Here is a 27,484-nt window from a genome sequence, read left to right as displayed (position 1 = left end):
TAAGTCTGAGACTGAAGGGATAAGTTTATCATGCTTTTTATACATTTTTTGTTTGTTTGTTTGTTTGGTTTTTACTATATGAATACCTTGATATAAGCATTTTACCTTTTTAATTTAAAAAATCTTTTATAGTAAACAGTACTCTCGAGTCATTGAAAAACCCTTTAAATGTGAAGAGTACTGTAGCAAATAAGTAAAAAGTAAAAATTTACTTTAAAAATTTACTTAAAAATGACTTAAAAATAAGTAAAAAAAAGTAATACCAGGAATTTTTAAAATGTCAAATTTCTTCTAATTACCTCTGATTTGTGTGTGTGTGTGTGTGTGTGTGTGTGTGTGTGAGCTTCAATCTACATGCAACAACAATTATAGCAAAAGTACCTCCAGTGTGCAAGATATGATAGAAGAGCTGAAAAGGAATAATTTTCATCTTTCTCTCTCTCTCTTGCTTTGTCACGTTCTCTCTCTGAATCTTCCAAAATTCACTTTATAGAAAATGTGACAAATCATACAAGTAAATGGTAAAGCTGCCAATTCCAAGTGCATGGACATATGGAATGTATCAATTTCTTAGGTGTGAATACTCATCCAAACTTAAAAAATCCTAAGTTTATTTGAACTATCACTTCTACAATAATTAGTAAAAATAACAGTTAAAATACCAAAAATTCATTAACACCAATGGTTATGAGATTGAGAAGCTACCTATATAGTAAGAAAATTATGTGTGAAACGCATAAGAGGATAAAGATCTAATAAACAAAGCACTTCATGATCAAATCAGTAAAATATACTAATTCAGTATCAGATTTTGATGTTATCCCAGAAAACAGGCTTGTAGGAAAAAACTATAAAATTTCCTAGGAAAACAAATTGATAAGTAATACAAACGTAAGAGGAAAGACTATTTGTGCACTATGGCACCAATCTTATTCCAATTTCATGAAAACTTCTGGGCTGTTAGTGTTCTGTTACATTATTTTCTCTCACATGGTGAATCGACAACTTTATCTCTTCTGCTTCTCAGTAAAAATGATTGAATTATAATAGAGGGATATAGCTCACATATTAAACAACAAAAATAAAACAATATTTTCAGATTACTAACATTTACGCAGATTATGTTTAAGGAAAAACAGCTATTCTTCTTTAGTTGCTTGGTAAAATCTAGCTAATAGTTAATCTATTTATGTTTGACTCTGTCCAGTGTGGAAAAATTATACATGTATATATTACTAGAAATTTTTAGTAATGCATTTAATTAAATATATCAGAATAAGAAATCTGTATTTTAAAAAATAAAATGTACCTTTTATCTGGGTAGCAAAATTCAGTGCCAATTTTGCAAAGAGATCAGGATTTTCAAATTTATCCTCCTTAACTTTTAACCAGAAACAGTTCTCAGATAATTCTTTGGGTTCAATCTGAAACAAAAATAACAAAGATAAGTTTCTAAATATTACTTCATTTTTAATTTTTCAAAGAATTCAATTTCACCAAGTTTAAATGACAGTTACTTTATTCATCTATCTACTGAATCAATTTTAGGATATATTAAAATAACACTTTTTAAGTAAATATTTATTGGGGAAGTCACAGAATTCTATTGGTGTACAGAAAGATATACAATACCAATAAGCTATATAGCAAATTACATTAAAAAAATCTTCTACTGGAAAGAATCTTAAAAAATAATTTAGTAAATCCCTTCCCAAACTCACATATATTTTGTTCTGTTCCTGGATTTTTACGAATGAGGAAACTTAAATTCAGAAAAGTGAAATAACTGTCTGCGTTTACTGGTCAGGATGAAGTAATAATCATAAGAGCTGACATCTTCCATACCTCCTATAATGTGTCAGGTACTGTTTTAAGTGATTTGCATGCATTACCTAATCAAATTCTTGCAATAATCCTTTAAAGCAGGATCTATTGGGGCACCTGGGTGGCTCAGTCGATTAAGCATCCGACTTCAGCTCAGATCATGATCTCATGGTTGGTGGGTTCAAGCCCCGCGTCAGGCTTTGTGCTGGCAGCTAGCTCAGAGCCTGGAGCCTGCGTGTCTCCCTCTCTCTGACCCTCCCCTGGTCACGCTGTCTCTCTCTCTCCCACTCTCAGAAATAAAGCATTAAATAAATAAATAAATAAATAAATAAATAAGTAAATAAAGCAGGACCTATTATTATCTCCATGTTAAAGATGAGGAACTGAGCCCCAGAAAGTTTAAGTGTCTGCCCAAACTAGTAAATGGCAAAGAGGGAATTAAACCCAGACAGTGTTGTTCCAGAGATCTTGCTCTTAACCACTACACTGCAATTCAATACTGGGACTGCACATTTTCTAGTACAGTATGATGCTCTTTGATATCTAAGTGCCATTACACTGCATGCTTAAATGCCAAGTGAACATATTGCATTTACACACAGAGATAACTGGGCCAACAGCATCTGGATCCTATAGTTTGGTGGATTTTATCTAATAAAAAATGACTATATATATCCAAAATTATTTGTACCTCATTTACTCTTATGAGCAAAGCAAAAATACATTCTTAACTTAAATACTAATTTACCCATGATTCTGGTCAAACCAATTACTATGTAGACAATGTCAGATTTCTAAGGATGTTCTTGGATGAGTCATTTCCCCAAATGGTGGTCTGGGTAATTGTATTTTCATTAGAAGATTAGTTCCTATTAAACAGGGACAGCGTCAATCTTGATAATAAGCTTTTCAAAAGACATATTCTTATAATAATAAAGCAACATAACATTCAAAAGGAAAAAATCCATAGATTATATTAAAAATATTTATGTCACTACTGAATACTGTCACCTATTCAATACTATCTAAATATTTAAAACTAAAAAAAAATCTCTAAGAACTAAAATAACTAAGAAAAAAAGGCATGATAATAATGGAGATTATATTTGAGAATGTTATAGTACTTAAAGTTAACAGCAGTATGAGAATCAAAATTATGTTTCATTTGGTGACAGATTTTATATATTATTCTCTAGCACCTTTTTCACTCTGATTTTCCTTTTGCCTTCTACATTAATTTCAAATTATCTGTGGAGTTTCCAATTCTCTGGGTACCAGACTGAAGGATACACATAAGATGGGGAACTCACAAAAGGAAAGCAAGAGTCCACACTCATGTTCTCAATAATTATACAGTTCTTATAGACAGCAATAGTTATTCACATATTAACAATCAACTATGACAAAGCCAAAAATACTCCAGTTGTAGCATTACCTTTGACCAGTTGATTCTCTTCATGGGTACCTCAGGTTTATATATTTTTTTCTGCTTCATCCCATAAGGCAGATCCAGTGGTGCTCCTGGGGGAGGAGGAATGCCTGGGGGAAATGGAGGAGCAGGTCCCCCAAACAAAAGTGGTGGTGGTGGTGGTGGTATACCAGTCATTCCAGGTAAAGGAGGTGGAGGAGGAGGGAGAGCTCCTCCAGGCAGAGGTGGTGCTGGTGGAGGTGGTGGTGGTGGGGATAACCCAGTATTTGGCAATGGAGGTGGTGGAGGAGGGCCTGGAATTCCTGATGAACCTGAGAGTCCTTGTCCCTGAAATACATATAATACAATTTTAAATGCTTACAGTAAAATATAACAACAAAGAAACCTGTCAGTACACATTAGTGGTTTAAAATTATATAAATTTTATTTAATGTAGTGATATCTAAAGGATAAACAGTAACTGAAAAAGACTCTCATAGATTTTTGATAAGCATTATAAACTCTGGACACTGACTACTTCTGTTTATGTACTACAAAAGTTGGCGTCCTTAAAGATTTTCTGAAGCACTCCTCTAAAAACTGAAATTTATCTTTCATTATAAATCTACGCAAAGAAGTACTGTAAATGGCTAGAGCCTATGAGACTAGTTGGTTTGAATATGGGATAATTAATTCAATCATAGATCAGATTCCCTTGGAGCCAATTAGCTTTACACAGAGTCTGTCTCATAGTACCAGTAACTTAGCAGTCTTTTAATGCCAATAATTAGTATTGAGATTGAGTAACATTCATTTACATGGTAATATATGTTTACCAATGTTTTTACATCCATTACTTCTTTTCATTGTTATTATAACCCTGTAATGTAAGTAGGTCATTTTTATCTCAACTTTATCTCACTGCTTATAGACGAGAAAACTGTAACTACAAAAAGGTTAAACGACTAACCAAAGGTCACAGAGTCTGAAATGTGCTTAAGATTTGAATGTGGTTCTTCTGATAATTAATGCAGTCCTCTTTCCACTACAGCAGACTACCTCCTCATAAATGGGAGGCATTTGCCTTGAAAGGAATTAATTCACACAGATTGAATTATAAGGAGGGTATAACTTTTACTACCAGAAAGCAATTGAAACTCATTCTCTAATGATAATGGATAACAGATGAAGGTAAATATCTCATTCCAAATTACCTACTTTTTAAATTAATCTGTATATGTTTCTTTAAGCCATTACTGTTCACAATGGTTTACTTACAAAATAAATTAATATAAAAGTGAAGTTGGTTATTATAAACATTCCGAAAGAAATCCTACCAATGAACAGACATATTTGGATTCAAGATATGACATCAGATTAACTTGATGAAAAATTTAAAATTAATATTCTTAGCATAGTGTTATTTTTATTTGGGGAGAAAGTCTTCTTATCTTTATTAATATGAATTTCAAAGTTGGACTACTTAATTGTACTAAACTCAGAAATATCTTTACAAAATAAATAAGTTGAAGCATATTTTTGGAGCAATCAATTTAAAGGATTGACCTATTTATAAGAATATTAAAAATTAATAATCATAGATATAATCATGGAAATGTTTCTCATAATACTTAATATGCATTGTCCAAATATTTTATTCATCTATATGATGTTTATGTGTATACAATACACATGCAGACAATTAAAGTGTTTGTACACTTAACAAATGACAATCCTCCTCTGGAATACAGCTTCTCCTGAAAATAGTAAGAATTGAAATAGGATTAAAATATGCAAATTTATTTTCACTTTATTTTTAATGCAGCAAAATTTTAGAAAACAGTCTGATTTTTCTACTCTTGATTGAGATCAAAGAAATTATGAAAAAAGTCAAAATAATTTTTCTGAAAATTTTAGGAAATTAGTAATTTACTCTATGTTTAATGTATAAACAGATTTATTGAATAATTTGAAAGGTAAAATATTTTTTATGAAAAGAGAGCAAAGTTATGTTTAACATCAAATTTTATCTCTATAGATCATATCTAACATATGAAACTTGAGCAAACATAAAAATGCTATCACTTTTAACACAGGATTTTATTCAAGCTAAATTCATATTTTACAAATTTAATAAAGAATATCAAATAAATGCCACCAGCCTTTAAAAATCAAATCATATCAGCCTTTCTCCTACTTCCCATGAACAATTAGGAATGGAACAATTAAATTAGGCTACAATAGAGTATTGAGAATTGAATATAACTAATGAATAATTTAGTATTTGGCACAATTTTGGGTACACTAGAAAGAACTGTGTGACTCTGCACTTTTACAGATCAGTTAATTTAATAATAAATAAGCAAAAACTAAATAGTAAGGCCCTGTGCTAGGGTGACATTGGGGAATGTCACCATCTGGGAGGGTAAAAAATAAATAAATAAAAGAAACTGCGTTCTCAGAGATGAGAAAAGGGTAGTAACATGATACAAGAGAAAGATTTAATGAAAGAAAACTATAAAATAGATAAATGAAACAGACTAAGGATAGGAAACGCCACTGCACTGAGTAATTTGGAGTTCATCTGTGACTTTTGAAGTCATTTCTCAGTAGACTGATGGATATAAATCTAGTCAAACAACAAATATCTACTGAGCATCCACTATGTATAGAGGTGTTACAAAGAAAACCACAGGCCCCAAATGGTATCAGTTAGGCTGAGTCACCAAATTGGAGCTTAATACATAATCTACCTGCAGTTTCAATATCTCCAAGAAATACAGTCTCAAAGGGTAAATCAGGAATTTTTCCATCAGCAGCTAATGAGTCAGCCACCTAAATCCTCTCCATCCCCTAAATGAAGAAGAGGTAATTTGCATAACACTTCTTGCTTGTTGCCCTAAGGGAAAAGTGTCAGGGCCTAGAACAATCCTTTCCTTTCCCTAATAACTTTGCTGTCCCACCCTCTTTCCACAAAAACCTTTCATTTTATACAACTCCTTGGAGTTTCCATCTGCTTACTAAATGGAATGCTGCCAAATTCATAAACTGTTTAATAAAGCGAATTAAACCTTCGAAATTTACATAGTTTCATTTTATTTTCTGAGAAGGTTATCTTCAATTTTTTTTCAAACATCGTTTTCATTAATTGGCTTTACAGGCTAAAGTGCATAGTAAAGACAAAAAAGGAAATGCATACATAGGAAAATGACATTTTTCTCCCCAACATTATTGATCTTCCATTTCTTAATGTTCATTTAAAACACAAAAACTATTGAGAGTTCTTTAAAAAATAAAAATAAATAAAAAGTGCAGAGAGGACTTAATCAGTTCTATAGTTTAGACATCATAATTAACATTTTGAGTGTATATGGGTGCTTCTCATCATAGGGGATATATATGGAAACGCAAAGTTCTTGGGTTTTGAAATTATGCATCCAACTTCTCAAATAAGCATGAAAGTTTGTCTCCAAAACAGTCTTGCTTATGTAATATATTCCATTAAAAATATTCAGGGAAGTTTTGTAAAACTCCCTTGAGCCAAAAGGTGAGGGGCTTGCAAATAAGGACATACCAACCATTGTTTGATCTCAAACTCTATTACCATAAAAGGTCAGGGGTTGAGCAACCTAGCTCCTCCTGGCTGCAGCAAGCCTCTGAGATGTAAATCTTTAGTGAACATTGTGATTAGAATGGTCAAACATGTTCTTCAAGCGACTGTTAAGCAACCCCCCACCTCTAGCTGCAAAATTCTCGGTTCTGTACACTGGCTTCACCCCTCTCCCTATATAAACCCTGAGCGATGGCTTCATGGCGCGCTCTTCCGAGGATTCTTTGAGGACGCTTTGGGTGCTCCGGAGGGGGCCTTAAGGCCTGACTAAAATAAACCTGAATAACCAACTTCTTTTGTGTTTGTGGGCTTTGTCCTCGGTGATTCACCTTTGGAAAAGGTGGTCTAACAGTTTAAGCAACCAGTTTTTATACAAACCATTTTTATACAAACAGTAAAATAGTTTATTTTCCCGGAAAATAAAATCTGTAGTTATTTCAACTAAAACGAGAAATTGCCAAAAAATCTGTTTCTGGTCACATTTTTCCTTCCATCTAACAAGATAATTTTCTACCATTGAACTCACTGTGACATGACATAAAGTCTATATCTTGTTTCATTACCTGGGTTCGAAGTTGTTGGATTTCTGTTTCAAGCTCTTTAATTTTTTCTTCTCTTTTTTGAAGTTCAGCTTGAGCTTCCTGTCGAGCTGTGAATTCTTCATCGAACTGCAATGATCGCCACCATAAATGTACACTTAATAAGATAGTTTTGAAAAACCTTTAAACAATGTTATGTATTAAATAAGTGGAGTGTGTTTTGCTTCAATGAATTCCCAGTTCATTCAGAAAATCAAACCTCTAGATTATTTTCATGACAATTAAGCACCCCTGTGGGAGTGGGGTATTGCTTATGGTATTACTAAAGAAGAAATATGGCCCGAAAACAAGATAAACAAACCTACTTTCACTTCCAAAAAAAAATACAAAACAAAATTTTAAAACAGTGGACTGAGAAGTCTCTCTTTACATATAGTGGACATTTATATTGTTTTGTTATTGAAAATTAGGTTTTAGAATTAATCATTTCCTTTAATGTTTCATCTCATAGCTTTAAGTTCACTAAATTAGAAAATGAAAGCTAAAAATTAGCCATCAAGCAGTTCAACTCCTTAACTATATTTAATCTTGAAAAGAGACTGTACTTTTAGAATGACCAAATGATTGTACATAAATACAAACAAGATATTTCTATTAAAATTTTAATTATCTAGCATCCAAAAAGTGGTGTTCCACAAAATGTGAGAGATTTTATATATGTAAATATGGCATTCTCCTTCAGATGGTTAACTAAAACATTTGCATAAAATGTTACAAGAGAGAAAATAAAAGGTTAAATCGTGGTGCAGTTTGGGTAGGAGTTAAGATGGCAGAATAGTAAGGGGACCCTATGCTTGCCTCATCTTTCAAAATATTTAGATAAATATTAAATCATTCTGAATACCCAAGAAATCAATCTGAGAACTGAAAGACCAAACTGCACAACTAAAGTAAGAGATAAGCCAAATAGTGGAAGGTACCAGGTGTGGAGATGTGATTTGGGGAAGAAAATAATTGTGGATGCTGTAGTGGGGAGGGAACCTTGATCATAGACTAAGGGGTGGTGGGAGAGAAAGAGAGAGAGACAGAAAGACAGGGAGACAGAGAAGAGAAAGGGGAATCCTCTTACTCTGTTGGTGGGAATGTAAATTGGTACAGCCACTCTAGAAAAAGTATGGAATTTCCTCCAAAAGGTTACAAAAATACTCATTCAAATGGGCACATACACCCTAATGTTAACAGCAGTTTTAGCAACTACAGCCAAATTATGGAAAGAACCCATGTCCTTTGACTGATGAATGGATACAGAAGAGTGGTGTATACGTGTATTTGGGTATGTGTGTATGTGTGTGTGTATGTGTGTGTGTGTGTGTGTGTGTGTATGTGTGTGTGTGTGTGTGTGTATGGGGGGTATGTGTATATATATATATACGTGTGTACACACACACACACACACACACACACACACTGGAATATTACAATGAAATCTTGCCATTTGCAATGACCTGGATGGAGCTAGAGTATATTATGCTAAGCCAAAAAAGTCAGTCAGAGAAAGACAAATACGATATGATTTCACCCATATGTGGAATGTAAGAAACAAAAGATGACCATAGGGGAAATAAAAAAAGAGAGAAGGAGGCAAACTTTAAGAGAGACCCTTAACCATAGAGAACAAACTGAGGGTTGCTGCAGGGGAGGCAGGCAGGGGGATGGACTAAATGGGTGATAGGTATTAAGGAGGCCAGTTGTTGTGATAAGCACTGAGTGTTCTATGTAAGTCAAGAATCACTACATTCTACTCCTGGAACTAATATTACACTACATGTTAACTAATTAGAAGTTAAATAAAAAGTTGAAACATACATACATACATACATACATACAAAATTATAGTGTGTTAAGCAGGAGAGATCATCTAAATGATGAATATCTATTTATTACATCTTGCCCAGCCCTTACCTCAGTCAGGAATCCAAGCAGAACCAAACAAACCTGCATACATAAATATTGCTATGTCCATCTATAAAACATTTGCCCTTTATTACCAATGTCACTTTAAATCATCTTAGATATCTATACTTTATTACAATCACATTATTTCTGTTCCTAAAATTGATATAGCTTACTGTCTAGAATTGTATTTAGAGTTTGCAGGACAATAAAAATTATATTCACTGATAATAAATATTCATCCTCATAGATTTGACCTTTGGAAATTAAAGAATGTCAAAAAGATCCAAGTCTGAAGAAAGAGTGTGTAAACAAAATGGATAACAATAGTTTTGGGGTCAAACATGAAATACTAATTCTTTTATTCATTGCTACTTGAGTTTCTGGAAAATTTTCCATAGAGGTTAGTCCAAATTGTTTCTAATATTTAAAAATTATAAACCCACCCCTGATCCTTCACAGTCAGTAATGACCATGTTTCCTACTTGACTGAGAAGATGGAGCTTTTTCAACTTTACTACTATTCATGTTAAGATTTATCTCATTCTGGGGTATCTGGGTGGCTCAGACGGTTACACATCTGAATTCAGCTCAGGTCATAATCTTGGGTTGGTGGGTTCGAGTCCCATATTGGGCTCACCACTGTCAGCATGGAGCCTGCTTCACATCCTCTGTCCCCCTTTCTCTGCCCAGCCCCTACTCACTCTCTCCCTCTCTCAAAAATAAATGAACATTTGTTTAAAAAAAGTATCTATCCTAGGGGTGCCTGGGTGGCTCAGTCGGTTAAGTGTCGGTCTTCAGCTCAGGTCATGATCTCATGATTCGTGGGTTTGAGCCCCACGTCGGGCTCTGTGCTGATAGCCAGCTCAGAGCCTGGAGTCTGTTTCAGATTCTGTGTCTCCCTCACTCTCTGAGCCTCCCCTGCTCACGCTGTCTCTTTCTCAGAAATAAATAAAACATTAAAAAAATTAAAAAAATAAAAATAAAAAATAAAAAAATTATCTGTTTTATACTTCCACCCACTCTCCCAAAGTTAGCTTCCAAGCATGATGTAAATGATACCATTTTCCTTTATAAATGGTTTATTAGTACATCTGAAAATAGGCACACAATGTTTCTGTTTGTAATTTAAAGTGATCCTAATCTGCAAACCCATAGAATAGGAATCACAGAAACCTGAGATATGCAAATTGGAAGACTTCTTACAGGGCAGCTAATCTTATCCTCTTCTTTTAATGATGAAGGAATTAAGACCCAAAAGAGTAAGTAGCTTGAAGTCACAGCTAATTAGTGGAAAACCTAAGATCAGATCTTAAAACTATTTCTTCTCATTCTAAACCACCCCCCCTTTTTTTTTTTTTACTGCTTTATACAGCCTCTTAAAATCACCCAGAATAAGAAAAGGCATGCAGATAACCACTGAGAGACCATACATGTTTTCATTCTAAATGATGGTGATGAGAATAAGGCACTAACCACTGAAACATCTTTTTTATTATTTCAGGACTCCATTTCCCTTAATATATGCTTACAGAAAATTTTACCAGATAGATCAACATAATTTTCTACAGTCTTGTGGCATCTAATCAAAGTGCCAGCAAATAATTAAGAAGATTCTAAGAATTTCAAAGGGAATTTTAAATGTGCTATTTAAAACAAGAACATTACAAATATAAAGGTCTATTTAAAAAGCATTCATTTTCTTCCACCAATAAAATGACAACTTCGCACAAACATTTCATGCTCAAGCTTTGAAAATCTATGCCAGTAACTGAAAGAGGAAAGATATTTCTTCAGATGCCCTGAAGTAACTTCAGTCATATTCTATAATTTCTACAGTGATAGCAAAAGTGATTATCTAATCTCCAAGGTAAGTCATAACTTTGAAGAGACAGCAATATGTAAGCACTTTATCTTGCTGTCAGAAGGCTGAAAACTAGAGTTTTTAGACTTGTGCTTCAATCCTTCCCCCTGATACCAATAGGAGAGAAATACTATACTAATGCTTCCTAGGATCCAGAACAAAAATGCAACTTTTGGCAGAAACTAGTAAAACTGTAATCATGCTTTCATGAAACAAGAAAAAGATAATCTGAAATCTAAATAAAATTAAGATAGTCATAAAACTTGTATTTACATAAGTCATTAACATAGAAAGAGCCATCAAATTCCACCAACCCTACGTGAAATAGCAGAATCTTTTGAAACTGGTAATTATAAAACTCCAAGAGGATAAGTCCAAGCAGAGAGAGGCAGAGAGAGAAAAAACACTGTGTCATTCTATTGCTATTTAATAGCACTCTCATTAAAGATCATAATAGATTAGACTAGCTAAATGTCTCACAGTTCTCCAGGGGAGCTACCTATAGAAAGGGAGAACTGTAATAAAGCGGTATGGGCGGGCAATGTATTTTGGTTTACTGCTTCAAATTCTATCCTTCCAATAAACTAATTTTATTTCATTTATGACTCTAGTAGAATATAGCCAGTGTTTTTCTTCCATAACAAATTAAAGGTGATGAGGATGCAACAGTAACAGCCTTATCAGGAATGAAATCAATATTTTCTGGTTATGTTTTAATCAAAAACATGAAGTACTACATAATGGAACCAACGTTTATAAATCTTCACATAAATAAATATAAAATATGTACTGTGAATAAATTATTAATTTAACAATTATAGTCTTACCTTCTTTGAAAATTCTGCTGCTTTCTGTTCACTTTCTTCCACTTTTGCCTTGTTCACACAAGAATCTATTAAGATTGACAAACCATTATTAGAAATTATTGTATCAAATCCCTAGGCAAAAGATGGTTGCCAGCCAATAATTCTACCACACAATAATTTTTATATCAATTGCTATTGAAGGTAAGTTGACCTACACTACACATAACACATAAACTACCACATTTTTTTGCATACCAACTGAATTCAATGATAGTATTGATGAGGCACAATGCCAAGCATTGAAGAATGTATTTGACTAACTCATCATCGTTTTAGAGGTATTCAATTATTTCCCAACTTTTACAATAATATAATTCTTTAAATTTTTTTTGCAGTTCATTATGGGTGGAGAAAAAACAAAGAATCTATTCTTAAAACTATTAAGAATCTGGGGTGCCTGGGTGACTCAGTCGTTTAAGTTTCCAACTTTAGCTCAGGTCATGATCTCAGAGTTTGTGAGTTCAAGCTGTGCCGACAGCTCAGAGCCTGAAGCATGCTTCAAAGTCTGTGTCTCCCTTGCACGCGCGCTCTCGCGCTCTCTCTCTCTCTCAAAATTAAATATAAACATTAAAAAAATAAGACTCAAAATGACCTTTATTTATTTTAATGTTTATTTACTTTCAGAGAGAGAGAGAGACAGAGAGAACAGGGCAGGGGCAGAAAGAGAGGAAAAGAAAGAATGCCAAGCAGATTCTAAACTGTGAGCACAGAACTTGACATGGGGCTGGAACTCATGAGACCTTGAGATCATGACCTGAGCCAAGATCAAGAGTCAGATGTTTAACTGATTGAGCCACCCAGGTACCCCTCAAAATGACCTTTAAAGTAAGGCTAGAAGGGGGGACACAATAGCATTCATTAATTCAGGTTTTCTACAGAAAGATTTCACACTTAACTGACTTCTGATCTGGAGCAGAATGTATTATGTAAATAAGGAAACAAACATTAAATTTCTCAGGTCTAATCAAATATTCCAGAATATAAATAACTGAAGAACATCTTTTTGGAAATATTCTCATCATTACATATACAAGTCTACTCTGTATCTTGCCATTCACACCTATTTATCCAAAAGAAATGAAAACATATGTCTATACCCATGTATATGAATGTTCATAGAAGGTTTATTTATAATAGCCAAAAAAATAGAAAGAACCCAAATGTCCATCAACAATTAAATGTATACATAAATTGCAGTATATCCATATTCTGTAATACTACTCAGTTATAAAAAGGAATGAACTATTGATACATGCAATATAACAACATGAATTAATCTCAAAATAATTATGCTACATGAAAGAAGACAGACAAAAAGACAGTACATGCACTGGTTCTAGTAACATAAAATTTTTAAAAACAAAACTACTCTAGAGTAAGAGAAAATGGGTCAGTTATCTCAGGATGGAGAGAGGTAGCGAGGCATGGGAAGGAGAGATTACAGAGAGCTTAGAAACTTGAGAGAGTGATAGAGATGTTTATTATCTTGATTGTGATGATGGTTTTAAGTATACATACAAATATTGAAATTTATCAAATTGTGTACTTAATAATAGATAGCTTTTCTCATGTCAAATACATCTCAATAAAGCTTTTTTTAAAGAACTGTGTATAAAGAACTAAGTTGGAAATTGGTCAAAGATCAGAAAAAGAGGGGGTAGATCTGTGCTGTACTCTCAATGGTTGGTAATGATCTTGATTTAAATTTCAATTGGAAGACATTAAGAGTTCTGGCCAAGAATTTGATTGAATTTATGAAAAATACTAGACTTAGAGAATAGTGAAGAGATTCGATATTCCAAGTCCAGGTGACTTTAAAACAGACATCCATAAATTTCCTAGATGTTGTTGAAGCATCTCCTAATTTTTGCATTTATGCACGTGTCTGTGTGTGGTGGGAGTGGTTCTAATGAAAGTTCCAAAGCATTCATCAGAAAAAGTCCTCTGTCCATAAAATATTAAGGACCATGCATATATTTGACTTATCTGAATTTACAGTTGATAAAACTGAAGCCTGGAGAAGTTAAATGGTTTGTTTACAGTCACAGAGATGATATATGGATGAGGTAATCATGGGTTTCTGAAGCTCTATCCTCTTTCACTTGCTGCCTTTACCTCCCCCACCCCAAAGCTTAACTAACAGTACACAACTGTAAGTACCTGGCACACAGTACACACACACACACACACAAAACAAAGGTCTACTGAACACTGAAAGAGCTAGCCAAAATCAACAATAGAGTACATGTGCCAAGCATGGTCCATAATAGATTATAAGCCAATTCAAATATTTGGAAATATTCCCTTAAAACTCTCTCAACAAAATATTAAATAAACTGAGTTGATTAAGCTCATTATAAAATAGGCTCTGAGGCCAGCATTCACATTAATTCTCAGGAAAGGTATATTAGTGCACACTTCCTGAAAAGGATTTGACTTTTCAAAGTTCATGCCCTCAGTTACAGGAATCAATTGTAAGGAATGACAAGAAAAAGGTAAACAAGAATGTTCATAGCAGATTCATTTATAATTGTGAAAACCTGAAAACAATCTAGAGGTACAGTAAGAAAGGACTCATCAAGATGATTATGATACTCCATAAGATGGAATATTATACAGACATTCAAAGTCAGACTTTGAAGGTTAACATGGAAAAATTCTCATAATATAATGGTCCATGAAAAATCAGCATATAGATAGGTTAAAAAAGAGAGATAGAAAAAAATGTACTCAGCCGAAAAGTGAGTAATGGTGTTGAAATGTACTGAGCTAAAAAGTGGGATCAATGGTTTATTCTATCACTTACATAAGTCTCTAGATTACCTAGAGTAAATGAGTACTGGTTTTAAAATCAGAAAATAAGGTACACCTGGCTGGCTAAGTTGGTAGAGCACGCAACTCTTAATTTCGGGGTTCTGTGTTCAAGCCCCACAGCAGGTATAGAAATTACTTAAAAATAAAAGCTTTAGGGCTGCCTGGGTGGTTCAGTCTTTAAAGCATCCAACTCTTGATTTCAGCTCAGGTCATGATCCTTTGGTTTGTGCAATCAAGCTCCACATCAGGCTCCATGCTGGTGGTGCAGAGCCTGCTTGGGATTCTCTCTCCCTCTCTCTCTGCCCCTTCCCTGCCTGTGCCCGCTTGTGTGCTCTCTCTCAAAATAAATACATTTATGCTAAGCAAAAGAAGTCAAGCAGAGAAAAACAGATACCATAATTTCACTCATATGTGGAATTAACAGATGAACATAAGGGAAGGGAAGGGAAGGAAAAATAAGATAAAAACAGAAAGGGAGGCAAACTGTAAGAGATTCTTAAATACACAGAACAAACTGAGGGTTGATGGAGAGGTAGGGGGTGGAGGGGTGGGTAAAATGGATGATGAGCATTAAGGAGGACACTTTTCAGAATGAGTACTGGGTGTCATATGTAGGAGACAAATTACTGGGTTCTACTCCTGAAGCCAAGACTACACTGTATGTTAACTATTTTGAGGAAAGAAAAAATCTTAGTATTACCAAAAGCATCACATAAAAGAAACTCAAAAATTTTTAAAAACTAAATGAATGATTAAATACATAAAAAAAAAGGGAAATGAAAGCTTTAAAAAGTTAAAAAATAAAACTACCTATCTAAAAACAATAAAATAAAATAAAAAAAATAATAGATAATAACCAATAAAAAATTCATCTTTGAATAGTATTGAGTCTGCCTTGTGGTATGGAGTGAAGAATTATAATTGGCATTCCACAGCTGCTGTTTTCTTCATTTAAAGACAAAACAAATTAGTTCATGCTTGGAACTCAGCCAATAGTGATTTTGATTAGGTATAAAAACTGTTTAACTATAAGATCATATAATGTAGCATATTTCACAAGAGATTTCACATCATCCTTCAGAGACTGTTCCAGAAAATACAGCTAACTAGTAGTCTAGGCTGATATTTCCTTAGCAATCCAAATAGATGAACATGATAACTTCAAATTCTTTTCTAGCTTTAAGGTCTATGAAAATATAAATTGATCTACTTTGAATTAAAAGGTCTTGAGCTACTGAAGTCTGTATTTCTTTTCTCAAACTTGAACACTAATAACATAGCTATATTACTAATTAGATCCTATAATTGCACATGTGATTATCTATAATACCACTGATAAACCAACATAAACTTAATCAATGGACTCCAGAGTCGTGTTTCTGAAAAGCAAAGCATTCATCTATAATAATATAATGTTTTTTTTTTGGGGGGGGGACACTGACTTTAAACTTAATTCAAGAATATTAAAACTTATCAAATAGGTTAATATTTTCAATGACACAGGGAGAACTCTCATGATCATCATAATTAACAATTATAGTGATTAGGTACTCACAGACACAATGACTTACCAGATATTAATAAGGAAGTTCAGTGAGAGCACTACCTTCAGAAATTGACTATTATACAGAAGAGAGTAAAACATAAGGGACATTGAAGATAATGTGACATACCTATCAGATGTGTGAAATCAATGTCTAATCTTTGCCTGTACTTGAAATCTGGGTCCATGCCACTGCAGTGCAGCACTATCTGTGAAACACACTCCTCAATTATCTTGTAATACTGTGGCCTGAAAAAGAGAGAAAGTATTCTTGGATATCTTTTCTATCTATACAAATCAATTTTCTTAAGAAGTGGCTCAGCATGCTAAAAGAACAAAGTATTTTTCTAGCACTGCTAGAAGAAATCATTCTAGCCATTACACTCCTTAAGGAGAAATATGCTTAAACTTAACAATGGTCTGGACATTATAATGTAAAAAAAAAAAATGATGTAATCAACTGTGAACACTAGGGACATAATACTTTAGATTATAAGGATTCATGCTTGTGTACAAAGATACTTATCAACCTTATCTACTTACTTAAGTAATTGTTCCTAATGTTAATGAAAACAAATGACCTGTTAGTCCTATATCCATGGATACAAAAATGGTTCCAGGCCTCCACAAGTTCTCAATTTCAGTAATGGATGAGTACTTTGGCATTGACAAGGTCTTGAATTAACTACAACACTTTTACTCAAAATTAGCTATAACAGCTTACAAAATGGAAATTCATCACAAGCTCAGTAAAATCTCTTGGGTTCTTTCTACTAAATGTCCTGTTGCTGGGATATGCAGTTTTATAAGTATATCCTTCTGGCTCAATTAAAAATAAATGAACACTTTTTAAAAAATGTCATCCAAAATCACCATTATACACTATTTGTGTATGTATATATGCCTCTACTACCTAGGATGTACTACATTATCAGTTTCCCTTAATTTAACTGCCTCTTACCTGATATAATAATCATTTCTGATGAGCAAAAAATGTTGTAGAATGGATAATAAGTAATTTTCAGCAGCAGTGTCCTTCAACATGTTATATAGAAGATGATACACTTCATTCATATCAGTGGAATATAAGTAAAGGAAAAACACTGAAGCTCTTGATGAAACTTTTAATCATAACAAAAGCAGTTTCATTCTTTTTAAATATTGATACACCATTTTGTTTCCTCTGTTTCTAAACCTTCAACTGAATGATCCAGTATTGTAAAATTTACATAAATAAATCTAATCTATGGAATCGCTTTAATCTTTTCATTAGAGAAACAGACTTAAAAGAGCATTTCTAAAACCATTTACTCATCAAAACCTAAAGCAATCAGTTATCCATTATATTTTAAATTTGAGATGATAGCTGGTATGACTGGAAAAGCAATGTCATTAGAGGAAATGGTTTACTCTTGCTCTTCCTGTGGTTGTGATAGAGTACCTATATTATTCATGTAAGCCATTCTTCCTCTATTGCCACATAAAACAGAAGGTAAAGGAGCATTCTGTGGACTGCTAAAATATCACAAACCAGTTTTATTTTACACTGATAAAACACTAAGTGTGAAATTGTTACTGTTTGCATTTATTTGTATTTCATTATTTAATAAAAATGGAAGGTAAAGACAATAGAACCTGAAACATACTTAGGATATAAAAAGAGTGGCAGAAGTTTAGATGCTTCTAGTAAACTAAACAACACATTTCAAAAATGGATTCACTTTTATAATAAAAGTGAGGACCTAGAAAATCGATGTAAAATAAAGGTAGAAAAGGAAGTGTAATCCAACATTCTAAAGATAACCTGAAATGTCAATATTTTCTCTGAAGTAGAAGTATATGATGGATTATTTCTCATACCCCATGTAAGAGTGTTGTATTAAAGTCTTCTAAGGTCCTTTAAGTGGTTACAAAATGGAACCCAAAATAGCTTTATGGTGAAGTTTGATTACAAGAGAAATCTATACAAAGCAAGGAAACAATATATATATATTTTAGTTTTGAAGTATTTTCCAATATCCTCCAAATACCATAAGTAAGAAATTTACTGAGTGTGAAACAAATGGCCGGCAATGCTATGGCAACTAGCTTTTATATTTAAAGTCATTTCATATAAAATTGTTGCCACAGGAAGATTATACCTGGTATTTGAATCAAACGCTTCTACCACACAGACCTGTTACAGTCAGATACTATAACATCTAAACATTTTTTTTTTACTAAGGGACCAAAATATTTGGATTGAGAATAAGACGTTTATTTGAATTGAATTTTATCTCTAAGTCATTTGAGTACCTTTTAATAAAACTGAAGAAGTATATTACCTATAGTTATGTATGAACTCAGTGAACTTTACCTCCCAAATTCTTACATGTGAAGTATATGCCTTAGGCTCTTGTCTATTTTAGACTATTAAGCTGAATATATCTATAATACAGCAAGCCACTGTGCAGATTTCAATACTGTCTGTATAAATTATCAGGACAGTCTGACAATTCCTCAACAAGAATCTGAAGGACAGCATCATAGTGAGGTACTAATATAAATAAATGGGTGTAAATTGGGCTGGCAGACAAAAACTCTAATAATGGTCTACATAATCACCCACAAATCCCTTTTTCACAATACATGCAAAATGACTTCTGTGGCTTGTTGAAAGGATATTCCATTTCTGTTCGAATGTCATTGAGACGGTGTGATAATTCAGTTAGGTCGTCTTCTTTGTTCTCATCAAATACTTTTAACTGAATATCAAGCTCATCATTCTCTTTTTCTTTTAGATCCTAATATATAAACATAAAATTACAGATGAGTAATAGTTTGACAACACCATAATTTGGTAATAAAGCACAGACACTATTATTCATTTACATACACATAAGTAATTTTAAATATTGACCCAGGCACTTAGTTTTCTGAGACAAAGTAAATGTACTATGTATTTTCCTATTTTAAAATTAAAGAACCTCATTATATTCATCGCATTTTCTTTTCATGCCCCAGATTTTGATTATTTGCATTAAAAAAATTAACAATCACTTTTACAGTTGAAAAAAAAACCTAATTGCTAATGATCCAAATTGAATGCTGTCATTTTTGACCAAATACACTAATCAAAGATAGCAAAAGAATCCATGCAGTTAGGACATTCACATATGACTCTGGCAAAAAAATGCAAATATAGATCAACTGTACTAGTGACAAATAAATGCAAGGATATATTCAAGCACAACAGTCCCAAGTATGGTGTAGAAAGTTGTATAAAGAATTTTTTTTTTTTTAACATTTTTTTTTTATTTATTTCTAGGAGAGAGAGAGAGAGACAGCGTGAGCAGGGGAGGGTCAGAGAGAGAGGGAGTCACCGACTGAAACAGGCTCCAGGCTCTGAGCTGGCAGTCAGCACAGAGCCCGACGCGGGGCTTGAACCCACGAACCGTGAGATCATGACCCAAGCGAAAGTCGGACGCTTAACCGACTAAGCCACCCAGGCGCCCCTGTATAAAGAAATTTTAAATGATATTTTGTGATTCTGAAGCAAAAAGGAATCAGGATTTTTAATCAAGCTACATGTCTAGCCTCCTACCCCACTTTTTTTTTTTTTTTTTTTTTGCTTAGCCTAATCACAAAATACCAACTTGGGTATCAAAGATTTGTTTTTGTAATATACTATAAGTGCATGCATTACAAACCTCTGATAATTTTCAAAATAATATTATGAACAAAATCTTTGGAAGCATGCCACACCAGAGATTGTTGGGCTTAATATATATCACCTGGAATATCTTTTAATATGTGTCCATTAACTTGCAGTTCTCAAAACCCAAATCGATAATCACAACTGTGGATGATGCTCAAGGGTGATACTGAAAGTGGGACTAGGATTTTAGAGCTGAGCTTGAACTCTAAAAGGAAATGCAAGCATGGTGTATTTCAAATTAGGTAAACAAAACAAAATAGGATTCATTTCTTGTTTCTATTTTTATTCAATAGAACAATTATAAATTTTTAATGTTTTTATTTATTTTTGAGTGACAGAGAGTTAGAGCATAAATGGAGGAGGAGAGAGAGAGAAAGGGAGACACAGAATCTGACACAGACTCCAGGCTCTGAGCTGTCAGCACAGAGCCCAATGATGGGCTTGAACTCACAACACACTGTGAGATCATGACCTTAGCCAAAGTCGGACGCCCAACCAACCAAGCTACTCAGGTGCCCCTCAATAGAACAATTATAAATGGAGATGTAATGCTATTATTAAAGCCAAATGCAAGTATGCAATTTCTAGATATTTTTCTAACATTCACATAATAATTTAAATTTACATACTGAACATATGAAAACACTTAGTATGTTTCCATATAATTTTATATAAAATATATGACAAACAAATGTATTTACATTTAGTTTCCTCTTTAGGAATATCTTGTTTCGGGCCTAGTTTTCTACTTTTCAGTCTGTTGGAATGCAAAATTATTTACCATTGGTGGGTGGTTTTATCAAGTGATTTCAGAACTCCAGTCAGAAAAGAACAGAAGCCATAAATATCCAGTATGTCAGTCATTGCAGAAACAACTGTTAACACATTTTATAATATGGACTTTTCATTATTCTTACATCTTATGTTATAACATATTGTTATGTTCCTTCTTAGAGGCTCACCATAAAACTAGTACACTTTGAAGTATGTTTTAAAAACAGAAAAATCAAATTTGAATACCTCCATTTAATTAGGATTAGAATTTTTATAAAGCATGGAATTAATCTTTATAATTAAAATGTTTTCTGTAAAAATAAGTGGTTAAATGTTTAATTGTTTTCAGTTAGGACAAGACTTTAGTTATATACAATATATATAGTATATGAACATATATACCACAATATTAAAACACAAACATAGTGGCGCCTAAATGCCTCAGTTGGATAAGTGGCTGACTCTTGATTTCGAATAAGGTCATGATCTTGCGGTTTGTGAGATCAAGCCTAGCTTCAGGCTCAGCACGGACAGTGCAGGGCCTGCTTGGGATTCTCTCTCTGCCTTCCTTCACTTGCTCGCTCTCTCTCTCTCTCCCAAAAATATATAAATGAACATTAAAAAAAATATTAAAGTATATAGCTATAGAAATGTGATCTCTTATATTGCTTATTAATAATCTCTCCATTAATATAAATAGATATGAATATATATACACACACATATATATAAAGCTTCCATTCAAATGTCAAACCTTAATAAATAAATCCATAAATTCATGATGAAATAAACATTTAATTAATAAAGTTTTTATATAGCACAAATATGATATCTTACAAAAGGAAATGGAAATGCATCACTAAAGTTTTATTTTTAAAAATATATATTATCATAACTTTACTGAATTATACTATTAATTATGTAAAATATTCTAAATATGTTTAGTTATTTTTTAAACAGAATTGTTATATAGATATGGAACATTTTTGACAGATTCTGTAAAACAAATAATTAAGTTTCTATAACATAGTGTACTTCAAAGGAAATTCCATTACCAGTACATGACTCATTACCAGTCAAGCAATCAAAATTGAGTCTTCAACAGAGTAAGAGTTTGTTGTTGTTTTTTTTAATAGAGTAAGAATGCTTGCTGCTTACAGACATGATTTCTTACTCTCTTGTTCCTTCACAAATCTTATTTACCTAATATTTCCTAATCTTATTTAACTAACTGTATAGTGTATAACAACTCACCAATCCAAACTGCTAAAGCAAATGTATTAACAGAATTTTCCATATAAATTAAGTATAAATTTTCTTTAAACACCATAATTTATCAATAGAGATGGGGGAATTTTGAAAATAAATTTTATAGAATATAATTAAAATAATCCTTATCTTAAGGATTCTGATTATTGTATGAAAAATGTTTCACTGTACTGAATATTATGGTGGTGTCAGAGGTTATTAAAATACTAAGCATGATTCTTCTCCAACACTTCATGATTCCAGATATGTATATTTTCTTAACTTTTTATTTGAATTCCAGTAAGTTAACATACAGTATAATATTAGCTTCAGGTATACAATACAGTGATTTAACATGTTCATATAACCAGATAGGTTTGTGATAATGTTTTATTCATGTACCAAACAATCTGAATTAGCCGTAGCCACGTCTACTTTGCTGCTTTGAGTATAATATATTCTAGAAAATTAGGGAGCTCTTCCTGTTAGAAAAGTAAGAATGAACAGGAAAAGTGTGAGGATTTTAAAAACTCTTCTATGAATACATTATTAAGCTTCCATGCACGTGTTCAGATGTTTAATGCTACCAAAATTCTAGCGGTTTAAGCTTAAATATTTAGGAAATTAGTGAGTCAATTAGATAATTGACATAAGTAGGTATATCTAATACACATTAATGTGTGACCATTCAGATCTATGTTCCAAATTGTGATAATAAAACTACAAGAACAACATTAGTAGTGAAATCTATGGTATTAAAGAAAGAATATCTAATCTTCTGGGTTTTATCTTTCTGGATTCTGATTCTCATATATAAGATATACCTGGGGAGGATTTTTTTTTCCTTTTCAAACCAAACATCTCTGCCTTACCCCCAATAAGATTTTGATAGATTATCTCTAGGGGGACATGTCCAACTTCTTTAGTTGATTACCTGGGCTGTATTTAGCCACACTTGACTCCACTGTCTTGGAAAAAAAAGTTGAGAATCCTTATAGATTCTTTTCCAAAAGTTTAGGAGGCAAAAATATGACACTTCCTACTTTTTTCTTGCTGAGGAACCAACTGAGATCTAGGAATCAGGACATACTGAAGAGATGTGACAGTTAAAGAAAAATCTAAGTGGATACATATATTAGGAATGCATATGTTAAGAAGTACATGCTGCCACAAAAGGCTTAAGCTTAGAATCACTGATGAAAAATCTTCATTGTCAGTGTAAACAAGTGAATAACATGCCATGAGATCACTGAACCCAGAAAGATGAACAAACCAAAGTATAAAAGGATAAAAGCTATCATTCATACTCTTACTGAAAAGATGAGAGCTTACATAAATTGAAAGTCACAGTTTTCTTGATCAGACATTTAGTAGTATAAGGCAGAAAATGAAAATTCAATTATAATAGATACAGGGAAATAAAATATGGAAGAGTAATAGCAACAACTAAGCAAAAAAGAATGTGCCATACTAGTAAATGAGCAGAGAATGCTAAGGAGCCCTTGTAGCCACAAAATTTCCAAAGACATTATTACTCTCCCAGAAACAGGACCAGCCCAGAGCATGGAAACCAACAAGTAGGCAACTCAAAAAAACCACACTAGAATCAAGACTGTAACATTTATCTGTAGCTACCTAAGCCTACAGACATCATGAGGAAAGATTTGTGACAAAACAAGAATAAACATGTTACACACACCAAAGCTAGTGAATGTGCCTAAGTTAACTCCATAGTGAACCTCAATATGAGTCACTTAAAATGTTGTTGTGATTAACTGCAACCAATTCCTTGCTTTTTAAAGTCATGGATTAAAGGACCATTCAAAGTAGAATTGACACAGAACTTTTCTAAAAGCAGATAAACCAAATCATACATCTTATCAAAATGGGTTTCAGCAGACCCAAGTCTATGGTACATTTTATGATGATGAATTTCAACTACTTTCTGTTAAGACTATCAGAGCACAAGTTACAGATGTATGCTGCATACTCATTATTTACCAGGAAATGTCCCTGATTTTGGTATTTTTAATACTTTAATTATTATATACATGCTCACTTGATATTTGTTTTGTTTCTTTATATGTATTTTATTCCCTTTTTCTTTTTTTCTCCTCGGGTGTGAGACTACAGCATTTTAACAATTGTCTTTTAACAATGCCATGGTTTAAACAAAATAACATCCTAGGCAAAATAAAAAGTCACATTAGTTGTATTTGTGTTTATATAGTAAGTGTCCTTTATCTCAATCAAGCCTGTAAAGATATTTCAAAATGTTAATTAGAGCATACAGTCACATTCGATTTAAGAAATTATTTTTTAAGAAAAGTTCCCACAGCATTATAATAAGAATGCCATTCTTAAGTAATGTGTCTAGAATATACTAATCCAAATTCTACACATATTTATGCTGAATATAAATGGAATCAATCTAAGTTCAAAGAGGAAAGCAAAAACTTTTTTTTTTTTTTTTATATTTTTATTTATTTCTAGGAGAGAGAGAGACAGCATGAGCAGGGGAGGGTCAGAGAGAGAGGGAGATACAGACTCAGAAACAGGCTCCAGGCTCTGAGCTGGCAGTCAGCACAGAGCCCGACGCGGGGCTCGAACCCACGAACCGTGAGGTCATGACCTAAGCGAAAGTCTGACGCTTAACCAACTAAGCCACCCAGGAGTCCCGAAAAGCAAAAACTTTTAAATGAAAATTGAGGCTGCAGAAAAAGAAAAAGCGGTGGTCTTTTATGTTCTCAGTATTCAAATTCAAAGAAAAGAAATTCCCTTTCAACTTTGAGAAAACAAAACAAAACAAGGGGAAAGAAAACACCCACATCATTCTGGATACATTAGCTGAATTCTGAATCATCAGTTGTATGAAAAGACTGACATTACTGCAATATAGAAAAGCTCACAAAATGTCTAATGCTTTACAAAAGAAAACAGAACAAGTCACATTTATTTACTCTGCTGCAAATTCTTTTGTCCAATGAGAAAAAAACAGTAAAGTTCATCAGCATAATAAATGTGTACAGGCAACTTACTGGTAACATTGTTTTTAGTCCTGAACGTAGGAATTCATTTCTTAAATGTATTCTAAAATCAAGCTCATAAGGCGATGTGACAAGGGCATTTATAAACTGCATGCAGGCCACCTGCAATTAGAAAGCAAATTTTGTTAAAAATTTTTAAATTAAAAAAATATTTACTTACTGCATTCAGATCATTATTTTTCCATTAGCTAAAGGTATATATACATATACTATAAGAAGAAATGTAAATTTTATATAACAATGAATTAGTATAAACAACAGAATTAACAATTAAATTTCTTATGTCCAGAATAATTCTAATAAAAATATGGATGGCCAACTATTGCTATGTTTGGCCAAACATTATATGAAGGAATACTGAATTCTCTCTGTGAAACTCAAAGTTCCCAAAGTCTGCATATGAGGCACTTTTAAAAGATCATGAAATGTATCTTTCATATCCAGCTATCTTCAAAGTGCACTTGGCCTCAATTCTATATAGTTATATACACTTTTCTGTAATAAATCAAATAAAGTACCCTGATATTAAATAGGGAACAGTTATAACTTGGAGATATTATTATATTGATTATACTCTCTCCATCCTATGGTTGGGAAGCACAAAAAATACAGAGTTTAAAAATACATGATTAAGATGAATTAATTTACTGTGTATAAAAATGAATGCAAGTGAATTAGGTTCAACTAGAAGGCACTGTGACACCAGTGCTAATGTGCGCTGCATGACAAATATAAGGGTTTGCTTTTAAGTGAAGGTGATTCATTAATTATATTAACACTGTAAAAAAGGTTTGGTTTTTCATACCTTCTAATATTGAGATTCCCTATTATAAAGGGGACTTACTTTCTAATAATTGCAAGCTAGAAGGGAATCAGCAAAGTGCTGATTCATATGATCAGGCGATCCATACATTATTCCCAAATAGCGTTTTTGGGAAATGCTGCTCAAGTTTACGGCAAGTAGCTAATAGTTTAATTGAGTAGCAACACATTTAAATTGATTATTCTTTTTATTTTAAGTTTATTTTGAGGAAGAGACAGAGAGACAGAGAGAAGCAAGTAGGGGAAGGGCAAAGAGAGGGGGAGAGAGAGAATTGCAAGGAGGCTCTGTGCTGACAGAGACTCGACCAGGGATTCGAACTCACAAACCATGAGATAATGACCTGAGCCAAAAACTTGAGTCAGACCCTTAAACGACTGAGCCACCCAGGTGACCCTAAATTGGTCATTTTTAAAGTATTGTACTTTATTTATTTTATTTATTTAGTATTCAACATTTTGTACAGTGTACAAAGAGTTGAATGCAAGAGAACTCCTCGAAAACACCAGATTTGATAAATATGTCAAGTATATTTAGGAGGAGGTGCAAATAATAGTATGTGAAAAGCATATCAACAAGAGAAAATATTTCAACTGTATTTTGACTTGACTTACCCAGACCTATCACTATTTTCTATAATTTTCTTAAATGCTTGTTTATTTTGGGAGAGAGAAAGAGCAGGGGAGGGGCAGAGAGAGAGAGGGAGACAAAGGATCTGAGCAGGCTCTGTACTGGCAGCAGAGAACCCGATGTGGACTCAAACTCGTGAACCATGAGATCATGACCTAAGCCAAAGTCAAACGGTTAACCCACTGAGGCACCCAGACACCCTCAGACCTATCATTTTAATAGTTATTTTTCATGTAGAAAGAAAATATTAGAAGGTTTAAAAATATAATTCCTTTAAATATTTCTTCATTAAAAACACAGTATTCCTTTATTTTTATATCTGTACCTTAGAAATTTAAGCTGTTTTTATGACAATTAGTCCATCCACTTCACATCCACGTTCAAAAATAAAAAGTTGCGTGCTTTAAAGGGGATGACTAGGGGCTCCTGGGTGGCTTAGTCAGTTAAGCATCTGACTTCAGCTCAGGTCATGATCTCCTGGTTTGTGAGTCTGAGCTCAGAGCCTGGAGCCTGCTTCAGATTCTGTGTCTCCCCTTCTCTCTGCCCCATCCCATGCTCATGTTCTGTCTCTCTCTGTATCTCAATAATAAACATTTAAAAAATAAATAAAGGGGATGACTAAAGTTGTTTCTAACATTACTAATATCTAAATGACAACTGAGCAATGAAGTCCAACTCCTATGAATGCTCACAATATAAAACACATAGACAATTGATTAAAAATACTTGGTTTATCATAAAAGACATTTCAAATAAGTTATTATGATATTATGCCTTAATGGATTACTCAACCTTCTTATTTACAATAAGAAAATATGTAAGTCCTTCTATAGTTTCCATTGGGTGG

The 27,484-nt window shown here is 33.1% G+C and overlaps 1 protein-coding gene across 1 annotated transcript in view; it reads right to left on the bottom strand.

Moving 5' to 3' along the window:
- Positions 1-345: 345 nt before the first annotated feature.
- DIAPH2 (diaphanous related formin 2) overlaps positions 346-27,484 on the bottom strand; it is a 249,292-nt gene continuing 222,153 nt past the window's right edge. Inside the window, exons 10-18 of the mRNA XM_039223208.1 lie at positions 25,179-25,289; positions 19,086-19,204; positions 17,383-17,499; positions 16,552-16,670; positions 12,026-12,090; positions 7,406-7,510; positions 3,260-3,580; positions 1,310-1,424; positions 346-350 (exon numbers count right to left, since the gene is read on the bottom strand). Of these exons, the coding sequence (XP_039079139.1) occupies positions 346-350; positions 1,310-1,424; positions 3,260-3,580; positions 7,406-7,510; positions 12,026-12,090; positions 16,552-16,670; positions 17,383-17,499; positions 19,086-19,204; positions 25,179-25,289 (1,077 nt within the window). The remainder of the gene's footprint in view (positions 351-1,309; positions 1,425-3,259; positions 3,581-7,405; positions 7,511-12,025; positions 12,091-16,551; positions 16,671-17,382; positions 17,500-19,085; positions 19,205-25,178; positions 25,290-27,484) is intronic.

The sequence above is a fragment of the Hyaena hyaena genome, unplaced genomic scaffold, assembly GCF_003009895.1.
Source record: "Hyaena hyaena isolate Hyena2069 unplaced genomic scaffold, ASM300989v1 scaffold_1292, whole genome shotgun sequence".
Taxonomy (NCBI): domain Eukaryota; kingdom Metazoa; phylum Chordata; class Mammalia; order Carnivora; family Hyaenidae; genus Hyaena; species Hyaena hyaena.
The sequence above is the reverse complement of the archived record's forward strand: the minus strand, read 5'-3'. Positions and strand labels throughout refer to the sequence as shown.